General features: G+C 52.6%; 1 protein-coding gene across 4 annotated transcripts in view; it reads left to right on the top strand.

Annotated features, from left to right (window-relative positions):
* Positions 1-16,317, top strand: part of PPFIA4 (PTPRF interacting protein alpha 4) — a 52,390-nt gene continuing 36,073 nt past the window's right edge. For 3 of the 4 annotated variants that reach the window (XR_004057287.1, XR_004057288.1, XM_030930451.1), the window contains exons 1-2: positions 10-139; positions 11,415-12,047. Coding sequence is in view for 2 of the 4 variants with exons in the window: in XM_030930451.1 (XP_030786311.1) it covers positions 11,814-12,047 (234 nt within the window). In the remaining 2 variants the exon portion in view is untranslated. Of the gene's footprint in view, positions 140-11,414; positions 12,048-16,317 lie in introns of all 4 variants that reach the window. The other variant, XM_010378821.2, reaches the window with a different exon arrangement.

Below are 16,317 nucleotides of genomic sequence, written 5' to 3' on the forward strand. Positions count from 1 at the left end.
GCGGCCGGGCGCTTGGGCGGCGGAGGTTGCAGTTACCTCGGCGCCGGCTGGGTTCTAGGACGTGTGGGTCTGCACCGGTCGGGGGCGGCTCCCTGCTGCCTCCGAGCCTAGCTGCCTGGTCTTCGGCATTTGCAGGCAGGTGAGCGCCCAGAGCTTGGACTGGGGTAGGATGCGTCTTTTCCCCACCTCCAACTCCCTTCGACAGTTTGGGGAGGGGTCTCATCTATCGTGCCTCGGGAAACAGCCCTTTTTGACTCCCCATGTGCTGTCTCCGGCAGGCGTCGGTACGGCTCCCCCGGCCGCCCCTCGCCAGCCTTTGCGGTGCCCTGTGCCCTTGGGGGTGAGGATGGGGGCGATGCCCGATCTGCGGGGAGGGCGTGGGGTGCGCCCTCTGCTCCATCGGCTTCGGGGGAGGGGACCGAGTTGGCGAGTCTCCCGGTGGGAACGGAGCAGACTGCGCCCCCATTTCCCCTCCAGGAGAGTCAGAAAAAGCGCCTCTCGGCTCCGAGGCTAACCCCACTCCTTTGGGGACGCGCTTCTGAGGAGCTGAGGTCTTCACTCTTTGCGGGGGTCTTAATCCTTCCCGCGTTCCTCATAGCACCCCTGTTCCTGTTGCTAGCTCTCCATTCCTCGAACTGCCAGCCTCAGTCTGTGCCAGAGATGCCCCCATCTCCGCAGTGCCGGGGCGGTGGGGTGGAAGGAGTGGCCAACCCGAGGCCTGGTGGGGGTGGGGACAGGGGTGGGTGCAACAGGAAAAGAGGGCTGGAATAGAGGTGCCTGAACTGGGAGGGTGGGAGTGGGGTGCTGGCTTACGTCCACGCAGTAGGGATGTTTTCTAGCACAGATTTTGAGGTTTTGATGGTGGGAGGGAAGAGAGAGGTCGGGTTGGAGGACTTGGAGACATGGTGTAGGTGGTTTTCTTTGAGGAGGAGGAGGGATCCAGGACAAGGTGCCACTAGGCGCTGATGTCACCTTTGAGGAGAGGTGTGCTGGTAGTTTCCATCAGAGGAGCGGGAGAGTTGAGGCCGTTCTGTGTGGAGAGCAAGTGGTTAAGGAGCCTTTGCTTAGCAGGGAGATCCCCTCCTGGTGTGCGCTTAAGGGTCCTCTCCAGGAGCCAGGTTCCGGGGATTTCCCATAGTCCTTTCCAGAGTTGTTGGATCTGGTACCTAGTACTTTGTTCAACATCCAGCAAACATTTATTGGACACCTACTATCTGCCGGATACTGTGCTCGGTGCTAGGTCTTCTGAATTTACAGCCACGGAGCAGCTGAAACGTACATATAGTAGGCACACATAGTAGGTATTCTGTTAACACCTCCCTCACCCCCCACCCCCATTCTGTTACATTGCTGTTGGATTAGAAAAAGAAAGAACTGTGTCCACGTACTTTCAAGCAGCTGTCTGAACTAGACTGCAGCCTACACACCCCCTACCACTATTAACTGGCCAGGTAGTCCCAGGGAAGCTGCCTAAGCAAAAGGGCAGCTTGAATGATTTTCCTTGGTTATTTTCTCAGATTTTGTCCTGAGGTTTGAGGAGGCTTCCTGGGATAAATGGTAGCTCAAAGTAAGGAGATAATGAATGACAAAATGGTTATTGGGGGCCAAGAATGTCCTAGACACTCTGTGTCGTGGGAGACGCCATCTCTGGAAGATGGAAGAGTGTGGGGGAGGAGGGCGTGGAAGGGAATTCTCATCCAGTGGGGTTGGGGTTTGTGCTGCTGAGCATGTCATGATGTCAGAACTGTGCAGTGCATGAGGTCTGGCTGCTGGGCTGTAAAGGAGGGCTGGAGGGGCAGGGCATGGCAGGCAGCCAGGCTCCTGGGTCTCGTCTCTGAGTTGATTGCTGGAGTCTTAGAGTTGGAAAGAGTTGTCAGGGATGGCTTGTAATTCCTCATGGAACCTCCGAGGATGGCAGAGCTAGAGCTAGGCAAGAGAATGAGTAGTCAGGCTGTGGTGGTGATGAGGTGGGGATGAAGGCTCAGCAGGGCCGAGGAGCTGGGTGCTAAGGGGGCACCGTTTTAAGAGACGGGCAGTTAGCCGAGGCCTTCGAATGCCAAGGACATTCTCCCCTGGGCTTTAGGCCCTACTGTGTTGACTCCATAGGTGAGTTGCTGTAGAAACAAGGCATGGCAATTGAGTGGTATGGAGGGGTGTGTGTGCGTGTGTGTGCGCACGTGCATGTGTGTGCACACGCGTGAGTGTGCTTGTGCTTGTGTTGGAGAGGAGGAATGGTGAGGAGCAGGGAGGATTGAGGGAGTGAAAACTGCCTCAAAGTCTGGGTCCCACGTAGGGAATTGAGAGAAATGGAGGGGAGGGAGTGGGGTCAGAGGGAGGGACAAGTGTGTATTGCAGCCACATGAAGTCACCATCTGTCCCCCTCTGGCCTGGTAGCTCACTGACCTATAATTAGCTCTGGAGGGCATACGGTGCTGGCTCACAGGAATGTGGCACTTCGGGTGGCCAGCAGAGTGGAGGATTCAGAGGGACCATGGTCCTTGATGTACTGTGGAAGGGGCTGCTTCTAGGGGACCCTCTGCATTTGCTGTACTGGGAGGGGCCTGAGGCAACTGAGAATGTCACAGGGACAGGGTTGGTGGGGTAAACAGCAGTGGGGGAAGGAGCTCTAAGTGAGGATGGCAGGAGACTCCAGGGCTGGGCTGAGCCTGAGGCCTCCCCGCTTGTTGCCTGGCTGCTGGCATAAGAAGCACGATTGCTGCCCAGCTCATTGCTCTGCTTTCAGAGAGGCTCGGGTGCTGCAACCTCAGGGCCTCCTTCAGGTATCTCCGTCCCCCGAGGTGAAGTCAGCTCTAGCATGTAGTAGCCACCTGCCTTTCACTTGGTGATTGAGAGGCCTTGGCTAGGGCTGCTTTGTTTTGAGAGAGCTGGAGGAGAAGCTGCCACCAGTTAATTCAGTTGGTCAAACTCCAAGTGGTGTTCAGCACTGACCCCCTGACTGTGCCAGAGAGTGAGTGTTTGGTCACGTGCTTCTCTGTACTGCTGTCCAGTGATTACATGTGTATCTGTGTTCTCTCAAGTAGCCTGTGGACTTTCTGTCTTACATGTCTTTTGCTTTCGTAACAGTATCGGATGCATGGAAATCACTCAGTAAGTGATTGTTGGATTGAATTGAAGAGGTCTGTCTTCTGATCCCGAGTTCCATGAAGCAGGGCCTCCTTGCCACTGGAGATATTTAACCTGGAGCAGCGAAACCTCTGGGGACCCAGGACACTGGTGTTACATCCCTGTGGGGGCATTAGATGCTGTGGGCAGTAGATGAAGTGAAAACTCCCCAGTCTCTCATAAAGCATGGCATATGGGTTTATAACCCTGAACAGTAATATGAATGTATAGTATGGTATATATGTATTTTATATTATGTAAATATATACTGTATATACTACTGTACAGTGATTTTACAAAGAGTACATATGCACAATATGATTTTGTAGTAAAGTGTCAGATGACATAGCCGATTTGATTTTAGAGGCCTTTATTGCTTATTTCACCCAGCTGTTAGAGTTGAATGCTCATAAGTTAGATATCTACTTGATTTGCCTTCATGGCCACTGTCTTCAGATAGATAACTGTCATTTCAAAGAGAGATGGGTTTTCCATTCAATGGAAGAAAAAGCTTCCTTAGAACGATGAAGCCTTCCTCATTTGATAGTGAGCTCTTTGTTCCTGAAGGATAATCAGGTCAAGACTGGGCTGCCAGGGATGTTGTGAAAGGAACTCCCACACAGGGTAGGAGGTGGCCTTTGTGACCTCCAAGAGCCCTTCTGAGTCCAGCTGTGGGGTGAGGCTGGATGGGAGAGGGCCTCGGCAGCTTCTTCAGAAGATGGCTCTCCTTTGGCCTAGAGGAGCGCTGCTGGGACTAGAGCCCTGGGGAGTGGGGTCGGGCCTGGAGCTTTGTCTGAGCTGTTCCGTGAGGAGTGAGCATTTTAGGACATGCAGCGGGGCGACCCCAGCAATCTCATGGACATGGAGGCCTGGGCTTGGGAGATGGTGCAGTGCATCCCCGATGGGTGGGGGTAGGTAGAAAGTTGGGGTGGCCCCAGTTCCATGACTTCAGCTCAAACTAGGCTAGTGGTGGAGCGCCCCAAATTTTTGGTCCCACTTTGGTGCAGAGCACCTGGAGCTAGTGGAGCTTTCATTCTTTCAGTATCACCCCATCCCTCCCTCCTCTCTCGCTCATACCTTCTCACACAGGTTCAAGGCCACACATGGACTTACACTGTCTCATGACCACCAATACACTTTCATGATCACACACACATACTGGCACAAGCTCTCACAGCCCCCATGTGCTCCTGTGAGCATGTGTGATGTTATAAATCCCAGATGCTTGTGCATGTATGACCATACACATTTACTGTCATGGCTGTGTACCCACACATGTGTTCTCATGACCACAATTATATGCAGTCATGAGCCCTGATGTACTTATGACCACACATATCTACATATTGTCATGAGTCTATACACCTACTTGCTCTCATGCTTATGCTCTCAGGACACCGTACTTATGACCATAACTTTATACACAGACATACACACAACATACACACTCTCTCTCTCTGCCCCTTTCCCCTTCTCTCTCCCTATTGCCAACACTGGAGTGCAGTGGCATGATCATGGCTCACTGCAACCTCAGCCTCCTGTGTTCAAGTGATCCTCCCACCTCAGCCTCCCTATTAGCTGGGACTACAGGTGCATGCCACTATGCCCAGCTAGTTTTCGTATTTTCAGTAGAGATGGGGTTTTGCCATGTTGCCCAGGCTGGTTTCAAAGTCCTGAGCTTAAGCAATCTCCCTGCCTTGGCCTTCCAAAGTGCTACTGCGCCCGGGGCTTATGCCCGAGGTATGAACTACTACTGTGCTGGCTTCTCTTCCTTTTTCATGGCCATACATATATACCATGAGTTCTCACGATGACACACACATTCTGTTGCATGAAGACACATGACACCCCCCCCATTCTCTTTTCATACTGCCCTCCACTTCTGTGACTACGTACAAATGCACATTTTGTATGATGCCTGCGTTCCTCCCTGCAGTTCTGTACTCTGGACTTTTTACACCTGGTGCCTATTAGCACTCTGGACCGTCCTCTTCTCTGCTCTGCGATGGCTCCCTAATCTGATTGGTTGTTCTACGAATGCAGTGACTTTGAGGACCGTGTTTAATATTTGTCCCACATGGATCCCTAGTTTTGAAATATTTTTATTCTCCAAATTTGCTATGCTTATTACTTTGTTTCTTCTTCTGCAAACATTATTTGAGGACATTTGTGTTGATTAATGGCTCTGATTAGCAGAAGATGCCTAGAGTTTTCTCTGGGAATGTACTTAATGATGTAAGTTTAGCAAAGGCTGTGTCTGTGTTCGGTGGTGCAGACTCGTATTTTGGCTTGGTAACTATATGATCTCTATTAGACATTTGGAGTGTGGAAAATAGTTGGTTGGCTCCTGGTGTTACTTGTGTAGCATTCCCAGGGTTGTCATTGTTGCACTGATGTACAGCCTTTCTGAGAACGTTTTTTTTTTTTTTTTTATTTTAAGCAGGGGCCTTCTGTAGACAATATTTAAACTAGGGATTTTCTAACCTCTTCATGGACTTGGAATCCTTTTATACGATTGAAACCTTAATCAGATGTCCCATAAAACGGACAGATTTGGAGTTGATGGGATTAAAGTAAGAAAAGGGAATTTAGAGTCTTTTGAATTTGTCACACCTCTTCACCCTCCTTTTGGCCCTGGACTGCCCCTCAAGGTACTTTGTCATAAAGCTTAGCTTGCAAACCCCAGTCTTAAGTTAAAGAGGTAGGTGTGATGTCTATAATTTTGGGTATTTCAGAAGAGGAACTATTTGTGGGTGGGAGCTCAGAGGCTTGTAGTTCTCCCTTACCCGCTGTTTTTTTTTTTGTTGTTGTTGTTTTTGAAATAGGGTCTTACTCTGTCACCCAGGCTGGAGTAAGCAGTGTGATCTTGGCTTACTGCAGCCTCCATCTCCTAGGCTTAAGTGATCCTCCCACTTCAGCCTCCTGAGTAGCTGGGACTACAGATGCATGCCGCTGTGCCCAGCTAATTTTTTTTTTTTTTTGTAGAGAGGATGTCTCACCACGTTGCCTAGGCTGGTCTTGAACTCCTGGGCTCAAGCAATCTCTCACCTCATCCTCCCAAAGTGCTGGGATTAGAGGCATGAGCCACCATGCCCGGCCTTCCCCATTAATTTTGACATTAGTCCTCCTAGGGTGGCAATGGCAAGGGTGACCATATGGCCAGGTGAAGCCTGTGTTCTGGTGTGATTGTTAACAGTGGTTTACTGTCTAAACTATGACCCTCTAAACCAAGAGGGTCCTGGTTTAGACAGTAAGTTCTGTGCTCACTCAAGTGATAGGCCATGTCTTGGGAAGAAGTGGCCCATATCTAACTCCTGGGGAGCAGCTGGAGAGCTGGGCTTCACAGACTCGGGCCCAGGGGAGCCTGTCTGAACAGATGCTTCCTTCCATGTCCCCTGAATGAGCCTGGCATTAGGAGGCTGAGTGTATTCAGAAGCTGGTGCTAACCTGTGCTTGGGCGGCATTTTATACTTCTCAGAACTGTTTCATGTCTGTTACCTCTTTGACAACCTGTGAGAGCACTAGAGTGTATTGTGTGTTACAATGTTCATTTTCCAGACTTGGGAACGTGAAGCACAGGGGTAAAGTCTCACTACTAGTCGTGTCAGGGGCCCAGAGAACTGGATGCTTTTGAAGTGATCTGTGGCTAGCAGTGGAAACTCTTAAGTAGGGCTCTTCTGAGAGTTTTTTCGCTGGGAATGGTCAGTTCCATGTGTGTTAGGGCCCTGTGTTAGAGTACTCAGAGATGGGTCTACAGATGAGATGATGTAAAGTAAGAGAAGTCCCACGAACAGAGGTATAACTAGAGGGCAGCGCTGGCTCAACGGAAGGCAGATCTCACACATTGGAGGGATCAGAAGAGACTCCATGGAGGAAGTGGTGTTTGAGATGAGCTTAGCAGGGTGATCTAAGCTCACTAAACCAACATGGAAAGGGAGATGAGAGGCAGGCCAGTGAGGAGCTGGATGAACAGGAGCTATAGGTGGGCCCTGGGAACAGGCCTCAGTGAGCAGGGCTAGGGAAGGGCTAGGGAGCAGCAGGAGAGGAGGTGGGGCTGGATTTCTGGAGGAGAGGATGAATGAGGGCCAGACTTCTGGGGGTACAGAGCTGGACAGGGAAGAAGGAGAAGCTTCTGGGCAGCCTGAGGCATGGGCAGCTGGGCTGCAGGCCCACGGCGGGGAGAATGTCTGAGAGTCCCAAGGATGAGGGCTCCCCAGAGTGTCTGTTTCTGCAGTGCCTATGGGAGTGGGGGGCAGTGGGGGGGAACTCAGGGAAGCTGCCTACAACTTGGTGTGGAACCAGCTTGGGGCTGAGAGCAGAGATTTGGGTGCATGGAGGACGGGGCCTTCCAGGGGCGCCTTTCAGTCACCCATGGCCTCATGACCATCTTGGCCGCTCTGCGGAGGCCTTCCCCCAGGCTGGAGGAGGAGAGGGACAGGGAAGGCCAACGGGAGCTGTCCTCCAGCTGCCATCACCCTGATGAGGGTGGGGAAGGTTTGTTGGAGGAGACATGCAGTCTGAAGGGGTTGTCTTTACCCTCTCTCTTCCTCCTTCTTCTACCCTTCTTTGGCATGAGACAGACGAATTGAATCCTGGTTCTTCATTTCACTAGCTGCGTAGACTTGGTTACATGACATTGCATCTCAGTTCTCACTTCTGTGAAATGGGAAGAAAAATTACATCTTCCTTGCAAATAATTATGAGGATTAAAATAGTTCATACCACTTGGAAGCACAGTGCTGGGCACATGGTAAATGTGAGTGACTCATAGCAGCTCTGGCGACTGTTATTTTTCTGGAAGACCCCCGCCCTCCCCATTTCCTCAGATCCTCCCCCGACCTCCAGTCGGACAGGTGTCTGACCCTCCCCTTTTCCCTGGTAGCTGCCACCTGGAGGCTCCATTTTTGCCGAGCTGAATAGCCCCTCAGACACTCCTAGCAGCCTTGCCCCGGGCTGTGGTCTCCGCAGGGGCTGGCAGCCTTGCCCTTGTGCAGCTCTCTCCGTGGCCGGGCCTGCCATCTGGTAGGCAGGAGGGAGCCAGGCCTGTGTGTGGGGCCAGCCAGAGCAACAGACCCAAGTGCCCATCCCTCCTGTGTGTTAGAAAAAGGTGGGGGTGACTTTTGGGATGCCAAAGAGGCCCCCAAGTTGCCTCTTCTGTGTTTCTAAAGGCCCAAGGCCTACTTTTTGTCCAATCCCCCACTCCCCACACGGACACTCACACCCACTCACTCTTGAGCCCTCTTCTGCTGTTTCACAGCCTGCCCACACTCCTCCCCGGCGAAGCCCCTTGCAAATGCTTGCTTTGGGGACTGGCAGCTTTCGCCTCTGAATCAGGACCTGTGAGTGTTACTTAGAAATTGTGCGGGAGTTGAGGAGGCTTCTGTTAGGCCGAGATGATAATTGCGCTATTTAAAGATGGCCCTGGAGCCAGAAGGAGCCGGAAGGAGCCAGATGCCCCACGTGGCTGTCCTGGGGCCCCCTTCTGCTCACTGTGCCTGTGTAGCAGACAGGACAGGGGCAGGAGGTCTTGGACAGTTATCTCAGGGGCATCTGCCTGGCAGTCCTCTCTGGGCTATCTCCAGACCAGCTCTACATGATGCCGTTTGGCCAGGGGAGGTGGAGTTGCTCCCTGGCACCTGGTTTAGAGGGAGGCCAGGAAAGGGCTAGTGAGAAGAGAAGCAACCAAAGCCAGCCTCTCAGTTGCTAAAATGACCAGGAGGATTTGGGGAGGCCAGGTTGGACCAGATAGCCAGTACCTCACAGTGGGCAGCCTGAGGTTCTGTTCTGCCTTCCTGAGAACTTCTGCAGCCCCTTTCCTTTAAGAAGCTTTAAAAACCCCACCCACAGGTGGCCAGCACTAAGGTAATTCACACTTCCATGCAATCACAGGGTGCTTTCTACTCTTCATTTACTGCCCAGCCATGATCTCATCCCTCTAAGGTAGGCAAAACCAGGGTTGTGGGTTTTGTCTTATAGCCAAAGCCTCAGTAGGTGGTAACAAGCCTGAGGTCACCCAGCTGGTCTGTGGCAGGACTGTACCCTAGTCTCCTGAGTCCCTGCTCTGGGCTTCTTCCTTTATGCTACGCTGCAGGCTGCCTGGGGATCTGCTGGGCTGGGGTCATTCCTGGGGTACCTAAACTCCTTCCTGGCACACTACAGTCTTCTCCAAAGTTAGTCTTTGCCACAAGGAGCCACTTCCCCAGCCTAGTCTTCTCTTTTGGCCTCTCATGGCATCTTGGTGTGTGTGGAGAGGGGGGAGATGGGGGGGCAGTGTGCCTGGATGTGGATGAACTTGGGGAGGTAGGCTGGGGCCATATGGCCTTTCAGTCTCAGGGCTGGAGCATTCAGGGTGGAGGGGCCTGGGCATGGTGGGTGGGAGAATTGGGGGAACGGCTGTTATCAGCCTCAGGGAGACAGCAGCTCTGGACAGACTGGGGCAGCAGCCCCTCCTCTCCACTCAACAGCTGCTCTGAGGGGCAGGGAGGTGCAAGTAGGCTGCCCTGGGAGCAGCAGTATTGGGGAAAGGAGAGGGCAGACCAAGCTTCTACTTTTTACTTCTGTAGCCTTCTGGGACCCTGCCCTCCGCAGTGGCTGTCTGGCTTGGGGAAGGATCCCCTTGACCAGAGTTTGTGTCCAGTTTCTATGCATGGGAGTGTGTTTGTGGCCACGTGTGTATCTGTTCTAGGTCTCCGTGTTTCTGTCTCAGTGCATGTGTGTGTGCATGCCCACATACCTGCTTGCACTTCTGAGCCCCGCTGGGAAGGGCTGCGAGTGTGAGCTCTGAATTTTCAAGCTGGTGCACTAACTTTCCTTGGATCTAGACCCTGTGTTGCTCCCCAGTCTCCCTCTTCCTTTCCCCTATTTCTGCCTAGAGCATTAGTACTCTGGGGAGGGGGTCCAGGTAGGAGAGGCCAGCCATTCCCCTGCTGGGTTCAGTCCTGCCACAGGCCTGTGCAGTGTCTGACCTCTCACCTCACACTGGATCCTGATGCTTCCTGTCCATCCTGACCCTCCTAGTCTGCCTGTTATTCTCACCCTGAGGGTGGACAGAAGGCTTTCCTTGTGTCTCCCATAAGATAAAAGATAAGGAAAGGAGGGAAAATGTCATTTTTGGGCCACCTCCAGTGTGCCCATTGCTGTGCTGGGGGCTTCACACCCCTTCTCTCCTTCTACTGGGGCCTCTGAAGACAGTCCTCCCTGAAAAACGACTCAGGTAGTAGCTTTCTGATGTGGACAGGGAGGTTGGAATCTGATTGTAGGCAGAGAAATCCCCAGCTGCACGCGGCCTTTCTCGTTACTTTCGCGTTACTTCATCGCTGGCTTCTGTTGCTCTGACCATTGGGCCCCTGTGCCAGGCTCAGCGTATCAGCAGAGCCAGGCTGTGCACATGCTAGCTGACCTCGCTGGTGGCTTCTGCGGTGTCAGCAATGGGTAATGACACCAAGAGAGCAGAATCTCAGCCATGATAGGGGCCACACTGTAGCCCCACCCTAAGAGAGTGGCACCCCGCACCTCTACATCACCCCTGGGTTCCTTTCCATCATTCAGTCCCTGTTCCGATGCAGAGGTAGGAGGCTGTGAACTCAGAATCCAAGCCTGCTGTCTGCCAGGCCTGTGTGCTGTCCTTCTTGGCAGGTTTTGGAAGCGGGGAATAACTTGAGCCAGAGCCTCCTCCCTGAATTATGGGCAATGTAGCAGGTCAGGGCTGTCTGCCTGCCCCAGTACCCAGTCTGTGCCTCTCCAAACCCTTAGCCATGTTGTGCCAGTGTCCAGAGCAGGAACTACTCTGCCCCTGTTTCCTATGACCCCAAGAGGTCCAGCCTTTAGGACTCACAGCCACTCCCACCAAGAGTCCTTTCTACCCAATCTGCATTTGCTTGGTTGACTTAAGTGACAGGGAAAAGGTTGAGGGTGGCACAGAGACCCTATTTCCTCCCCTCCCACCCCCAGGTCTCAGGAGGACTCTGGGCATCCTGCCGGCTGCTCCCCTGCCACTGACTGAATCATTTCTATATTTGGCCAGTGAACCACGTGGGTAGGGGAACCACTGCCACTGCGGCTGCACTTCTGACAGCTGTGGAGAGCAGAGGGAGGCAGAGGCTGGGGGGGCATGTGCATTCCTTAGGAGAACTAAGGAGGTGCCATCAGAGTGAGTAAGCCTGGAGAAGGGGCATGCGCCAGCACCTCCCTCTCCTCCACTTTCTAGTTCAGGTCCTGTCTCCTCTGCTCCACCCCCTCCCCGATGCCCTTCTCCACCCAGTTGGTACTCACAGCAGTCTCTTTTCCCACAGACACACTGCCCTCCAGAAACGATGGGTGTCGCTAGATCCAGCTGGGACTCTGCCAGCCTCAGGCGCTCAGTCTAAGAGAAGGGCCATCTTCCAGCCCTGCTCTCCCTGCCTGTCATGGCCACATTCGGCTGCTGTCTGCATGTCTGGGGACACAGGGCACCCAGCCCCAGCCCTGAGAAGTTAAGCCAGGCCTTCTGGCTCAGTTCCACAGGGGCACTCCAGACCCCAGGCCCCTTTCAGAGCAAAAGCAACTGATGCTATGGGAGAAGCCCCTGCCCACCTGTCCACTCGCCTGGCACTGCCCACTCTGAGACCCATGCACTGGGTTCCCCTGGAGGTGCCAACCCTGTGAGTCCCTCCTTGTCCCCTGACGCTGAGAAGGCCCTGCCCTCCCCCACCATGTGTGAGGTGATGCCCACAATCAATGAGGGGGACCCCCTGGGGCCCCCTCATGGCGCCGATGCCGACGCCAACTTCGAGCAGCTGATGGTGAACATGCTGGACGAGCGGGAGAAGTTGCTGGAGTCTCTTCGGGAGAGTCAGGAGACCTTGGCGGCCACGCAGAGCCGGCTCCAGGATGCCCTACATGAGCGGGACCAGCTCCAGCGCCACCTTAACTCTGCCCTCCCCCAGGTAATGCCCTAAGGCCTGCGTCTCTCTTAACCCCTTTCCCTCCCCTAGCCCTGCTAGATCCACTGGGACCTCAGCTCATCTGCATCTATTTGCATATCAACAATTGGAATTAACCGAGCATTTACTCTGCTTCCTCTCTCTACTTGAATGCTTTCCCTGTCACTTCCAAGCTCCTCAGTCTGGAGTTGGTTTCCCCTGGAGAAATGGATGGAATTTGATGTGGGTAGAAAAAGCAACCATAGGAGCCAGCTGCAGTGAGCCCAGGCGGCCAGTAGGTGGCACCCTAGACTGGAAAGAAACCTCCTCCCTGCCTACTTCTCTCCAGGGCCCTGTTCTTGGAGGTGGCGGGTGGGGAATCACAGACAGTAGAGACAGGAGAAGCCTTAGAGATAATCTCATCCATCTCCGTTACTGCATAGATGAAAAAAGCAAGAGACATCACATGGAAGATGATGGGCAGAGCTGAGTCTAGCAGCCGGATGTCTTGACATCCTATCTCGCACTCCTCAACGGCACAGCCACTAGCTGTCCTGTAGTCCCATGTACTGTGTCCTTTCTGTGGACCAAGCACTTTGTAAGGATTCTCCCACTAAATTCTTACAACCCTGAAGTTGGTGCTATCATCGTCCTATTGTACAAATCACAGAACTAAAGCTCGGGGAGATGAGTAAGTTGTCCGTGGCCATCCAGGTAGTGTGTGGTGGAGGTGGGAACTGATCCTGGGGCTAAGTGCCTGGAGAGGCCAAGTTTCTCACCACCACACCTATTTCTCCCTCACTGCGTTGGCCTGGGAGCTCCCTTCTGATGCCTGCTTATCACCCACTTGGTAGATATTCTGGGCATGGCACATGCTCTGGGGATGCAGGAGGGAGTGGGAGCCTGGATGATTTGGTTCTTGGGCTGTTTAGCTGCTGCTTGTCAAAGAAGCTGTGAATTCTGCCTAATAACCAGGCCCAGAGAGGGCTGGGGGTTTTGTGTCTGTGAGACAGTGCCCACAGTGACTGTGGGAGCATCCGGCCCTCTCCACCCCTCGTATGAGCAGACAGATGGGTATTGAAAGCCGGCTCTGGACACATGGCGTAGCCTACCCTGACCCAGTGGGGATGCTGCTGGGGTCGGGGAGGCAGCCCTGAGGAGCTGAAGAGCTCAAGCCTCAGTGCTAGGCCCTTCCCGGTGTGTGGGAAGAGAACTAGGGCTGGGCCTGGGTGGGTGAGTTTCCTACGCAGAAGTGATGCTTAGTGGACAAGAATATGGAGCCCTGGTGAAGCAGCCAGGTGGGCAGGTGGGGCCCTCCTCTTTCACTGTGCACGAGGCTCTGAACCTGCCCTAGAGTGAATGAACTAGTTCCTGCCCCCAAGGAGCTCACAGACTAGGAAGGAGACATGTAACCCATGTGACCGGAGAGAATGCAGAGGAATATAAGAGAGGCCTAAGAGGGTTTTTAAGCACAGTATCAGTGATAAAAATAGCTGCCTTTGATGGGCTGGGGCTAAGTGCTTTCTATACATTGACTCATTTGACTCTTATACCAGCACCTGGAGGGAGGACTGTTACCTCTGTCTTACAGATCAGAGAATGTGGCCCAGAGAGGTTAGGTAACTTGTTCGAGGTCATACAGCTAACAGGGGTAGAGCTGAGATTTGATCCCAGGCCTACTCGACTTCCTGCACTGAAGCTTCATGAGGGCAGGGGTTGTGTCTTTCTTCTCACTATATCCCCAGTGACCCGCACAGGACCTGGTACATGATAGGTGCTCACAAATATCTGTGGTTGAATGATGGGCTCCCAAGTTGGTGTTCTTGACCACTCCTCCAAATGGCTTTCTGGAGAGGGAGAGAGCCTCCCCATGGGGAGTCTGGACAGTTCCCAGCAAGGCTTTATCCTTTGAGTTGGGCTTTTTAGGATGATTACAATTTCATCGGGTGGTGACAGAGGTTTTCTAGGGGGAGGGAGTCCACTGAGCCAAGGTATGATATTAGAAAGGCACACTGGTGTTTAGAAACAGCAGGTGAGGCTGGGTGTGGTGGCTCACACCTGGAATCCCAGCACTTTGGGAGGCCGAGGCGGGCACATCACGATGTCAGGAGATCCGAGACCATCCTGGCTAACACAGTGAAACTGCATCTCTACTAAGAAAAATACAAAAAAAAAAAAAAAAAAAAAAAAAAAAAAAAAAAAAAATTAGCCGGGCCTAGTGGCAGGTGCCTGTAGTCCCAGCTACTCAGGAGGCTGAGGCAAGAGAATGGCATGCACCTGGGAGGTGGAGCTTGCAGTGAGCCGAGATCGCGCCACTGCACTCCAGCCTGGGTGACAGAGCAAGGCTCTGTCTCAAAAAAAAAAAAAAAAAAAAAGAAAAGAAACAACAGGTGATCCAGGTTGACTGGGTCTTAGGGAATATGGAAATGACATGAGAGAGAAGTTTGAAAACCAGGATAAGAAGTTTGTATTTGTAGGCTGGGTGCACTTTGTAATCCCAGCACTTTGGGAGGCTGAGGTAGTTAGATTGCTTGAGGTCAGGAGTTCAAGACCAGCCTGGACAATGTGACAAAACCTCATCTCTACAAGAAAACCAAAAATTCGCTGGGCATGGTGGCAAATGCCTGTGGTCCCAGCTACTCATGAGGCTGAGGTGGGAGGATCACCTGAGCCCAGGCTGCAGTGAGTTGAAATTGAGCCACTGTACTCCAGCCTGGGTGACAGAGGAAACCCTGTCTCCTGTGTTTGTAGACAGCATTGTGCTTTGGGAGATTTGTAGATAGCAGTGTGTCAGATAGGTTAGATGTGGGAGGGAGGGTACAGATATCCTGTGGTGGGGGAGATAAGACAGCTGCTGAGCTTGAAGCCAGGAGAGGGGGTAGCACCAGCCTTTTGATGGTGGCGTCATGGTGTAGGGCTAGGTGGCAGGCTGTCAAGCCCTGTCTCTGGGTACAAGCATGTGTACTTGAGTGTGTGTGGCTGTGAAAGTGTGACTGTGTTTGTGCATAAGCTGAGGGATGAGGCAGCATCAGGCCTGGGCTTCTGGAGTATGAGATGCTTGACCTTGACCACCTTTGGCCATGGCCCTGATAGAAAGGCAGTAATTGAATAATAATGTCAGAGGCTCATGGTTTCTCATGCTCTGGCATCTCTTATCCCTTGTCCCCTCCCACAACCCTTCTAGCCCCCTTTGCCCTGTCTGGAGTGATGAGAGGGGATTGGGAGTTCTTCCTTTGGTCATGAATGCTTGGTGTGTGAGGGAGGCTTCAGGTTAGGACAGGGGTGAGGCCTGTTGCATTGCTCTTTGACCTCGGACATTCACAGAGTTTGGGCCACTCATTTGAAAGCCTCCCTGCAAGGAGGTGATGTTTAGCTAAACAGGATATGATGAGCCTGGAATGTGGGAGCAGTCTGTCACCCCAGTATGCTTGTCCTGATGTGGGAGGGTGGGCTGACAGTGTGGAAATGGATCCCTCTAGAAGTGATACTTGGTACATAGATATTTGGTAAAGTCAGGGCAAGTGCCTTGGCATTGGGAGCTGGGACACAGCCCTTGCTTGGCTGAGCAGGGCTCCTAGAAAGCCTGACTGGGCAGGTCTGCATGCTCTCTTGCTCCTATGTAGGTAGGTCCTTTGATCTGCTTATTTCACCCACTACTTGCAATTTGCAAAGCCCTGGGATAGGACTGGAAGAGCTCCCTGGGGCACTCATGCAGACATTATCTTCAAAACCTCTTTCTCTTCCCTCATTTATTTAATTATTTATTTATTTATTATTTATTTATTTGAGATGGAGGCTCACCCTGTCGCCCAGGCTGGAGTGCAGTGGTGCTCACTGCAACCTCTGCTTCCCGGGTTCAAGTGATTCTCCTGCCTCAGCCTCTGGAGTAGCTGGGATTATAGGTGTGCGGCACTACGCCTGGCCAATTTTTGTATTTTTAGCCGAGACAGGGTTTCACCATGTTGTCCAGGCTGGTCTCGAACTCCTGACCTCAGGTGATCTGCCTGGCTCAGCCTCCCAAAGTGTTGGGATTACAGGTATGAGCCACTGTGCCAGGCCTTCTCTTCCCTCTTTCATATCCATCAGTTTCTGTTTGGACTTTACTCCACCAAACCAGAAATGAAACTCCCCTCCATCAGTTTCTAAAAGAAATATCACTGAATTCCTGGAGAAATGGAAATGCCAAGTGGGAGGGAGGATGTGATCTGGTCATATTGGTAGCTAGATGGGGAAGGGTCTGCAGAGCAGACTCAGTGACTTTCTCACTCTTGTGTACAACTCTGTTCCCTTGGAT

This window comes from Rhinopithecus roxellana, chromosome 1 (assembly GCF_007565055.1).
Source record: "Rhinopithecus roxellana isolate Shanxi Qingling chromosome 1, ASM756505v1, whole genome shotgun sequence".
Lineage (NCBI taxonomy): Eukaryota > Metazoa > Chordata > Mammalia > Primates > Cercopithecidae > Rhinopithecus > Rhinopithecus roxellana.